The sequence below is a fragment of the Megalops cyprinoides genome, chromosome 1 (assembly GCF_013368585.1).
Source record: "Megalops cyprinoides isolate fMegCyp1 chromosome 1, fMegCyp1.pri, whole genome shotgun sequence".
Classification (NCBI taxonomy): Eukaryota; Metazoa; Chordata; class Actinopteri; order Elopiformes; family Megalopidae; genus Megalops; species Megalops cyprinoides.
This window is the reverse complement of record NC_050583.1, coordinates 39,108,964-39,119,349: the sequence shown is the minus strand read 5'-3', so window position 1 is coordinate 39,119,349 and position 10,386 is coordinate 39,108,964. Positions and strand designations below refer to the sequence as shown.

The window sequence follows — 10,386 nt, the reverse complement described above, 5'->3', positions numbered from 1 at the left end:
GTTTTCAAAGATAAAAAGTTCACGATGTCGCCTCCGTTATTTTTAATTGAAGTGTTTCGATGAAGCGCTGTATAGTCTTTTGAGGCTGATGTTGATGCCAGTAGAGTTATTTTACCAAACCCAGCACCGTCATATCTTATACTGAGTATACGGAGTGGGTTCCGAATCAGTGGTAAGTCTATACCCGAGCCAAGGAAACGTTTTGGCCATTGTTGCTTTTCAGGAAGTGCCATTGCGTTTTTAGCTGGCTGTCCTAGCTATTTTAGAAAGGTAGCGCGTAGTGGTACAGATATGCATCGATTGTATTGCAGTCTTGATACGTTTATGTGGCGATTCAAATGTCGAATATATTAATGTCTGTTTCCCAAAGTCAGCGCTCAGTGCTGTGTCATACTGCGTGCGGCTGTTAGCCAGAGTTAGCCAGTTAGCGCGTATACTATACAATCTGACAGAATGTGGTCTAGCTCTATAACGTATGTATCTTTTATTTTTATTGGGTTGCGATGTCATTTTTAGATAACGGTACCATTTGTGCAAAATTACTTTTGTAGTTAATTGTCGTGTATGCTCTAGTCTAAAAAACTAAACCTGCCGTGAATTTATAGCAAGTTAGCCTATTGAATACATTGTAGCGAGTTGGTTTTCTGTTGATCGTACATTTGGGATGACAGTGGTTGATTGACTATATTCGTGTATTCTTGTGTATTTTTGTACCGAAGAGGGGCAGGTTTCCTACGTATATAGCTACTTAGGTAATTGTACCACCAATTCGCGTTGGTAGCACTCATTTTTGTCTCCTTACCTTTATGCCTACTTGGTGTTCTAATTCAGAGATATTGTCAGTGGTGACCAGATTGAAAATCGAAAATGTTTGATTTGCCATATTGCCATGGTAGTCAGTCAGTTTACCATCTTCACTTTTTCAGGCAATCAAAATTTACAAAGAAGTCTTTCTCTTTGATTACCGCTGTTCATGGGAGCACTTTCCCAAGGTCATAATGAATTTCTGATAATAAATCCATAGACCAGTGCGGCAGAGCATTTCTGCATTGTCCTTACCCAGCAGTTTTAAACTCTCAGTAGAAAACTCTCTTTGTTGCCTTTTTGACCATAGCAATGGAGGGTTCCAAGTCCTCCAGCACTACCATGCAGGTGAGCTTCGTCTGTCAGCGCTGCAGCCAACCTCTCAAACTGGACACGTCCTTCAACGTGTTGGACCGCGTCACCATTCAGGAGCTCATCGGTAAATATTCCGTAGTGCTATAATTGGCTCTCTCAACTCCATGACTCTCCATTACAACCTTCCTTAACAGAGATCATTATTATTGTTGTGCTAATAATAACACTGCTTTATTTCTATTGCAGTTTCTTTTGTGTTGTTTTTCAGTTGCATACTGAATAAATGAATAAACATTTACGTAATATCACAGTAGATCAGTGGTTAGTTCTTAGTATCTCATACACGGAGCACCTACTACAACTTAGTACTTTTTCTGTATCTGTCACACTGTGTTATGCATCCTATCAAAGTAGTAGATTTTATCTGGTGCATGAAGTGACAATGTTGAGTGTCTGTGTTCTTCTCCCTCCCATCAGCACCATTAGTCACAGTGACACCAAGCAAACCAGCAGAGAGCACTGAGGGAGAGAGCATACCAGAGGTAACGTGTGAGACAGAATGCACAGGATGTAATTGTCCTTGCACACTGATGTCACTTATCAGTTACATATTCTGTAAATGTGGGGGGATTTTTGTGGAAGGTATTTGGTTATTTTCAGCTTTGTTTCCAACAGCAAAATGCTATAATACCTCTCGCTATTGAATAAACAAGACTGGTGCTAGTAGTTGAATGTTGATGAGACTATACATTAATAAAGTACATCAGTACAGCCTCATCTGTGTTCATTTGACTTTTTTTTTCCCAAGGAAACCTTTGTAGAGAACAAGCAAGATGGAGTGGCAAGGAAGTACATTCCCCCTGCACGGTGAGCTGTGTCCCAATTATACTTTTTTTATCCTGTTTCCCTCTGCCAGCTTTGGAGACATACAGCACTTCAACATATTAGTTTTCTTGTTATTAATTCTGATTTTCTTACTCTAATGACCTTCTTAGGAAAATAAATGGACCTCAGCATCGCAAATCTGTTTTTTTTCCTTTTCAGTATGTATGCCTTCTAAACTGTGAGGTACGTGCCGACTAAAATTCGTGGTCCAACCCGACTTTTTGTCCACCCTGCAGAATGATGTCCACAGAGAGCGCCAACAGTTTCACTCTGATCGGAGAGGCGTCTGATGGAGGCACCATGGAGAACCTGAGCCGCAGGCTAAAGGTGAGGGTGACGTCCCCCAGCTGATTTCGAGTCATCCCAGAAGGCCAACATTTGGGCCCATGTTCACATCTCCCTCCCCCCACCAGGTGACAAGTGATCTGTTTGACATCATGTCGGGGCAGACGGACGTCGACCACCCCCTGTGCGAGGAGTGCACCGACACCCTGCTGGACCACCTGGACACGCAGCTCAACATCACCGAGAATGAGTGCCTGAACTACAAGTGAGTGCCTTCTACCAGCGCACTCCTTCTACACCCTGTCATTCACCTCTGTTTCAGCTTGAGCAGTTCAGCTCTTAATGTTACCTGCTGAGGTGAGTACTCTCTTCCTGCAGGCTAATGCAGTGACCAGCTTCTGATATATGATTTTTAAATGCTTTAGCTGACACAGAGTTGATGGAACATGTGAATGTGTGGCTCCCTCTGTTGTACTAGAATAGGTTGGTTTGTTTGTGTTAGTGTGTAGACCCATATGACTTGAAACTGATCTTTATCGCAGGGCAAAAGGGGTGCTGTTCCCGCTCCTGATTGATAATGTAGTGAACGCTTTGTGCTCAAGGTAGTGACCAGTGTCTCTGAATCTGCAGGAACTGTCTGGAGCTGCTGTCTCAGCTGCAGGAGGAAGAGGAGGGCACGCTGCTGGCAGAGCTTCAGCAGCTGAAAGAGGAAGAGGAGTCCTTGATCCAAGAGCTGGAAGCAATCGAGGAGCAGCGTGAGGCCGTGGCCAACGACCTCGCCCAGGCCCGCAGCCACACCCAGCAACTGGACACCGAGGAGCTGCAGTGAGTGCTGAGGGAGGCAAGGATAGGCATGATGGGGGTAACAGGCGCTGGGGACAGTACTGAGTACTGAGAGGGAGAGATATGGAGGGGAGGAGAGTGTGGAGGGATGTGAGACTGAATGATACATGAGGAAAACGCTCATTCTGTCCTCCCCCTTTCTCTCTTAGGTACCAGAAGGAGTACAGCGAGTTCAAGCGGCAGCAGCTGGAGCTGGACGACGAGCTCAAGAGCGTGGATAACCAGATGCGCTACTCCCAGATCCAGCTGGACCGCCTGAAGAAGACCAACGTCTTCAACGCCACGTTCCACATCTGGTGAGCACACCCCACGGTAACATCGCTGCTGTTCCAGGAGGCTCGTGGCAGACTGGCGGAAGCGCAGTGTAGTAAGAGATTGAACCCACCTGTGTTATTTTGAAAGCCCTCTCTGTGGGTTGCAGGCACAGCGGTCAGTTTGGGACGATCAATAACTTCCGCCTGGGGCGCCTGCCCAGCGTACCAGTAGAATGGAATGAGATCAACGCTGCCTGGGGACAGACGGTGCTCCTGCTGCACGCGCTGGCCAACAAGATGGGGCTGCGGTTCCAAAGGTCAGCATGAACAAATGAGCACACACACAGGCACCCGCGTTAGTGCATGCAATACAAATGCGTAAACAACAGTACAGATATGTAAATGGCAGTGGGCAGCAGTGTAGCATAGTGGTTAAGGAGCAGGACTCATAACCGACAGTTGCCTCAGTAAATATCCAGCTGTATAAATGGATAACATTGTAAAGAACTGTAACTGTATGTAAGTCGCTCTGGGTAAGAGCATCTGCTAAATACTGTAATGTAATATGTAAACGGACACATTCACCGAATCACTCATTCTCACTGTTATACACATACACAAACCATGCTTCTTTTCTCACACATTATGTAAGAAGTGTTATGTGTGTAATTTAACTGCTGTTGAAGCGTTGTTGCGTAGCACATCTTAGCACAGTGAGGTCTCATGCTATAGTGCAGCCCAGTGAGTTCTGGAATTACTGTCAACTGTTTCCAACCTACCTCTCTCACTGCAGGTACCGCCTGGTCCCATATGGAAACCACTCCTACCTGGAGTCTCTCTCAGATAAGTCCAAGGTGAGGCGCACGCACACATCCCCGAAAGGGGATTTTCGCGAAAGGAGTGAGGGACTAGCAATAAAAAGAAAAAAACTTTTAGGGGTGGAATACTGTGCTGCTTTGTCTATAGCGGCAGTTTCAGAATATGGACTTGCATCCGGAGTGATTGTAGATGTGTCTGTCTCATGTTTTGATTAAGAGTAAGCTGTGCATTTCACTCTTTCCGTGGCTTTTTTTTGTGTGAAGGAACTGCCTCTGTACTGCTCTGGAGGCCTGCGTTTCTTCTGGGATAACAAGTTCGACCACGCCATGGTGGCCTTCCTGGACTGTGTGCAGCAGTTCAAGGAAGAGGTGGAGAAGGGGGACACAGGCTTCTGTTTGCCCTACAGGTCAGTTTGAGGGATGGGGTGATGCTGGTGAAGATTGTCAGAATGTTTTCATAACCATGGATTTTCTTTCTGTTAGTGTTACTTTTAGAATTAGAATTGAATTGCAGTCAAAATCAAATCTTATATATAAATTTATAAATGAGACAGAAATGCTCAATGGTAAAAATCCCAGGGATGAGTTGGTTGCATTGCAAGGGCCAGGCCATTTCAGACAAGGTGTCCAAGCCCGTGTTGGCACTGAGAGGCTTGGCACTGCTGTTCAGTTATGCTGTAAGGCATGAAAATGTAGATTCATTTGTTCATTTAATCTGTAGGTTGAGCCATTAAAATCTGCAGGTGGAGCCACGAATGCCTTTGTAGCTGGGTGGGGATTCACAGGGTTAAGGGGTGTTTCCCTCCTTATCTCAACACTCTTCCCTGGATACTGAGTGGTGCTGTCAGTTTAAACTGACAGCCTCTAAAAGCAGAAGCCTGACTGCTTTGTCTTGCCACCCTGTGCCCCAGGATGGACGTGGAGAAGGGGAAGATCGAGGACACCGGCGGCAGCGGCGGCTCCTACTCCATCAAAACCCAGTTCAACTCGGAGGAGCAGTGGACCAAGGCCCTCAAGTTCATGCTCACTAACCTCAAGTGGGGCCTGGCCTGGGTCTCCTCCCAGTTCTACAACAAATGAAGATGCTGCTGGATGGGACTGCCTGCCAAGGGCAGTGGGCCTGGCTCCATTTAGAAACTCCCTCCGTTGGTCCTCGGCTGTATAATTATAGGAGTCTCTACATAAAAGCAAGATGGAGGCAAATGCTGGTCCTGATCAGGAGTTGCTGCTTGGTCCCTCACTCTCATTACATATTCATTACATATTCAATTTTTGGATAGTGTACTTTATTTAGACATGAGTGCATACCATACTGCTGTTTACGTCATTTGAATTATGATAGTGTTTTGTACTGAAGCGTTTAAAAGGGTAGACAGATACAGTGATCTGTTCTGTATGCAAAGTAGACGAAACTGTACACATACTGCATGTGTTTTAGTTTGCTTCACATGCTGCATATGTCAATAGAGTTGATTCCTGGTAATATCCCTGACTTTTTATATCTCAAACACCTTAATTCTATAATAATTAATAATTCTTAAATAAATCCTAATACATTTTAATATAAGGTTTACTGTCACCTACAATTGAACTCGTTCCCTTGTGGACTGTATTAAAGGTGTATTGTAGAGAGAAACTATTTAAAATACTAAGCTGTCAAATGAGATTGATATTACTTTAATTAACATTATAAATGTTACATGGTATTAAGATAATTTCTGGGGTTCAACTCATGAGCTCTCAGAAGAAGCACAGTGCCATTTTATTTAAAGGAAAGTCAATCACAAGTTTAAACAAGTTGTTCTTCCAGCAATGTTTTTTCTCCAGTTAGCGGTGTTCCTCCACTATATCAGTGGTCATTAGAATAAGTGGAATAATTAGCATGCTGGCTTCTGTTGTTAGCTGGCTTGAGTTTGTTTGTTTAAAGTTTGGAGAAATGTTATGCATTCTAGACTGGCTCTAAGAAAATATTTACAAATTGCAGCCACCTGACTTAATTTTTCAATTGGCAACAGTGTACAGCACACAGTATCTCACTTAATATTTTCAGCCAAGGTTATGCACCATGATCATTTTACATTTTAGTCTGGTGTGAGTCAGCCTCAGAAAATGTGTTTTTTCTTTTCATAAAACAGCAAAGTTAAAATAATGTACTGTCAATTCAGGATTGCAATAAAAGATGTAGAAAATGCAGTACTGGATATTATTTTTCAGTATTCAGCAACAAAAGAAATAAAGTGCTAGAATGTTACTCTCTCTGCAATTTCTTAGAATGGGGTAGTAAAACAGAAGTGTGTGTCTGTGATTTCTTAATGCATCGAATACAAAATTTCACTGCATGTTTCATCGGTGTAGGAAAAAGCCAGGCTGTTAGCATTATTACCGCTGACTCGCTCTTTGTTCTCCTCACTCTTCGCACTGAACCCTGAAATTGAATGGCGAGATTTCTAGAACATGAATACGACAGCTTTGTCAAAGAGGGCGTTCTCAAACAAAGAAAACTTGTAACGCCGTTTTGGTTTTGTTAATCCATAGTGAATGCAAGAGTGTGTTCTTTTTCTTGAGGCCCGCTTTGTGAGATGTGTCACCAGAAGGAATCTAGCAGATGCGTCTAAAAATGCATCTTTGAGGAACTATGTGAAATAGCTGACCCCTGAAGCAGCCATATGGTTTCAGGTTCATTGTGCTGGAACTGCATGAGAGTTACTGTCTGTGTGCTGTGGTGCAGTAGCTGGATTAAAGGATATCTGAACAACCTCAGCTCTTCCACTCTATGTGTGTCTGTGCAGCTCATTGTGATGTTACCCCTTACTCTCAGATTCTTGCAGAACAGCGAATACAATCTGATCACACCGGAATGAAGACTGTACATGTTCCTGTAGAGAATAAGGCTATGGGTAATGGACCAAGTGTTGTTTCCCTTGAACATGGTGACCACTGTAATTCTAGCAAAAAAAGATCAAGTGGGGGGACCAGGGTTTTTTTTTTTTTTTTTTTTTTTAAAGTCAACATATTCTTTATTCATTTTGTATTAAAATAACAAAATTATTCAGAACAAAATTACAGGTGCTTATTTGAAATTGACTTCACAGAGCTTCAAATGTATAAAAGACCCCTGTCGCTGCTACCAGTTCCCCCTCCCCCTACCTCCTGCATGGCAGGCCCTGACAAGCACTGCAGGGCTCCAGCAAGCTCCCATTCCAACCAAAAAAGAAGTGCATTACAGACCTTTGGTCACGTATTTCAGTTTGATCTCATCAGCCCAGTTCTACTGCGGTCCAGCTGTGGCAGTAATGTGAAAAACACATCCATGCACTCACCCGCCGCAAACTTGATTCCAAAAGTGGAACTGCTCTCTGGAGTAACAAAACCTCCACCAGGTGGCAGGGCTGAGATTCACAACTCCAAAAAGTGTTTTTTTTTCCTGAGCTCCACCTTTTCTCTGCCTCTCCTCTCCCACCACCCCTTAATCTCCTTTCCTCCCCCCTTTCTCTGTTATTCTTCAGCTTGCCCTCTTTTCCCCCCTTCTCTCCCCTTCCACCTCTCTTCCTCTTCCTTATTGGTTGCAGACTAGACTGTGAACTCTTCTCTCAACATTCCATTGATCATCCTTCTCCAAAATTCCACACTTCTTGTCCAGTTGCTGAAATTAAAGTCAAGTAAAAATGTCATACTAAAATGTGAAAACCCACCAAATCTCTGCAAATTCCATAGTTCAGACACTTTATGATTAATTCCCACAATGTAATCTAAAACTGAAGTCTACTCATATTGACATCCTTGCAGTAGTAACTTGACTAAAGACTAAATGACCTAAATGAGTCAAGTATTTTTCTGCTTTTATTAAATGATGTGCTAATATCTCTTTTTTTGATAGCCAAGAAAGGACCTTGGAAAAAACACAAACCAAACAGTTTGGGTGTGTTTTAGCATTTTAGCAAGCATTTAAGGTCTGGAGATGACTGATTAAATGTTCATGAGCAAATATTTGTCTATGCCACACAGACCATCAAAGCAGATATGCGCTACTAGCGCAGCAACACTTACAACCTGATTTCCCAGCCTACCACACAATCTGCCACTGTTCTCAACTCCCTATTCTCAACTCACCATTCACTGCAGCCTCCCACGCCTCCCTCTGTCATGCAAGCACACTATTAGTACTGTCATTTATGACTGGTGTAATCTACTGATTATCATTATAATTATAAATCTATTATTATTATTACATTCCTGTGTTTCCTTGTGATTACTCATTTGATAAGACAACAATCCACTGTAGAATCAAACTATCAAAAAATATCAGCAGGTCTAAATCTTCTGTGACATCACATGGGCTATTCTGTCTAAATTCAGACTAATTCCATTCTTGCTATACCTAATTCCATCTCTGAGTTGTTCCTAACTCCAGTGTTCAGAGGAAAATCTGAACAGGCCAGGCTTGCTCTTGTTTGGCTTGGTGAGTGCTGGACTGTGATTAATAGTGACCTTTCACCTGCACAGCTCGGCCTCACTAGCTATACCCACAAATGGCATCGTCAATCACTTACACAGGCTTAAAACCAACAGGACAAATGCAACAAATTGTGACATGCGAGGAAAAAAAAAACAACAAAAAAAACATGTACCATAGTTTTCCATGCATTTTTCACAGCAGAGAGTTAAAATGAACATTAAGAGTATTGCAATAATACTTTGAATTCTGCTTCACAAGAGCCAGGTAGAAATAACACCTAACAGACATGTTCAAAGATAAAAAGGAAAGGAAACGTGCAGCTGGGTGATCGTTTTGCTGTGGCAAACTGAACAGCAGCAGAGAGCTTCAGGGCACAGCGGGTGCCAGTCCATATATCTCCCATTCTCCCATCTGGCTTTTTTTATCTGACATGAGATCCTCCGCTGCCTGATCTTCAGCTCTGCCTAGTACAGCTAGTATAGACACACTGTCTTGTAGAGTCTAGACACACTCAAACTCAGTCCAGACCTGCCTAACGACTGTCATGATAAGAGAATGTATGTGGGGGCTGGCGGACTACTTCAAAGCACGAATACTGTTGTGTTACACAAGTAACCAGGTGAGGTGAGGTGTTTTCATCCCTTCACAATATTCCAAAACACAACAGCTGCTTCATTTAGAGGCCTGCAGCAACACCCGGAGAATGCACACTTATGAACTCTGTCGACTGATGTCACGGTGCTGATGTCACAAATGAGCCTAGCATCAACACCTGCCCTACTTGCAGAAAAAACTCATTTTTGGCTTGTGTTTTCTGGGCCCTACAGGTGCTGTGATGCACGAAGTAGACCAGCAGTCTGGAGGTGCTGCAGAAAGTAAATTGGCCTCCAGTGGGGTGTTTAAGTCCAGGATGATAAACATTTTCAACAGAGTGGGGAAAAAAAATGTGTCTCAGTTTGTGAGAAGAGGTTGGCTGGAAGCATTAGGCCTTGTGTGGCTGGATGTGCATGGGGAGGGGTGTGTCTGGATGGGCGTTTTCTTTGCAGCCGGGGGCACAGCGCTGGGTGTAGGGTTTTGGTGTCCATTCAAGACTGGAGTCTGCCGCGCTCTGCACAGCCTTTCAGTCTCTCCAAAGAAACATAAAAAACGACAACCTTCAGTCAGTCCGTCAGTCCGTCGGTTCGTACTCTTCGTCTGTGTCTGTGCGTGTCCGTGCAGCTTATCCTTCCCTCCTGCTACTCAGACTGCTCGTTCATCTCCATGTCTGACACCAGGATGTTCTTCTCCGCCTGCTCCGTGGGGTTGGAGTTGGTGCGGCTGTAGCGGGCCCCCTCGAAGGACCCCCGCGAAGCTGCGGTGCGCCGGCGGTGCAGGTAGATCACCCCCACAATGAGCAGAACCAGAGCAAGCGCTGTCACCACGATCACAACCATTGTTGGGAGATGCTCAGATTCCGCTACAAGGGTGGACGATGTAAGGGGGGCGGGGTGGTGTTTTGTTACATTGAAAGAGGGAAAGAGGAAGAGGAAGGTGGAAAGGGGACAGGGTAGAGGGTGATGGTGACAGGCACAGACGGAGAGGAGGAGTGAAACAGGAGAGGAAAAAGGCACCGTGTCAGGGATCAACATACTTCACATCACCCCCATCTCCTCAAATGGAAGAGCCCACAGGATTTAACCTCTTAAACTCTAGATCTGCTCACCATCCCACAGAATGAGCCATACAG

The 10,386-nt window shown here is 44.1% G+C and overlaps 2 protein-coding genes across 2 annotated transcripts in view; one reads left to right on the top strand and one right to left on the bottom strand.

The window, feature by feature from the left end:
* On the top strand, positions 1-6,495 carry becn1 (beclin 1, autophagy related). Its single transcript, XM_036527762.1, has 12 exons — positions 1-172; positions 1,115-1,243; positions 1,597-1,661; positions 1,928-1,986; positions 2,241-2,331; positions 2,418-2,554; positions 2,920-3,114; positions 3,282-3,428; positions 3,554-3,703; positions 4,180-4,240; positions 4,469-4,611; positions 5,116-6,495. The coding sequence occupies exons 2-12, from the start codon at positions 1,117-1,119 to the stop codon at positions 5,282-5,284; spliced, it is 1,344 nt and encodes a 447-aa protein (XP_036383655.1). The 5' UTR covers positions 1-172; positions 1,115-1,116; the 3' UTR covers positions 5,285-6,495.
* A 2,443-nt stretch (positions 6,496-8,938) lies between these two features.
* Positions 8,939-10,386, bottom strand: part of mrc2 (mannose receptor, C type 2) — a 27,819-nt gene continuing 26,371 nt past the window's right edge. Inside the window, exon 29 of the mRNA XM_036539595.1 lies at positions 8,939-10,116. Within this exon, the coding sequence (XP_036395488.1) occupies positions 9,896-10,116 (221 nt within the window). The 3' untranslated portion in view covers positions 8,939-9,895. The remainder of the gene's footprint in view (positions 10,117-10,386) is intronic.

Bases quoted from the DNA above. Each gene is read 5' to 3' on its own strand.
- becn1 (XM_036527762.1), top strand. From the start codon at position 1,117: ATGGAGGGTTCCAAGTCCTCCAGCACTACCATGCAGGTGAGCTTCGTC. The intron at 1,244-1,596 runs GTAAATATTCCG...CCCTCCCATCAG, and splicing joins CACCATTCAGGAGCTCATCG to CACCATTAGTCACAGTGACA. The intron at 1,662-1,927 runs GTAACGTGTGAG...TTTTTTCCCAAG, and splicing joins AGGGAGAGAGCATACCAGAG to GAAACCTTTGTAGAGAACAA.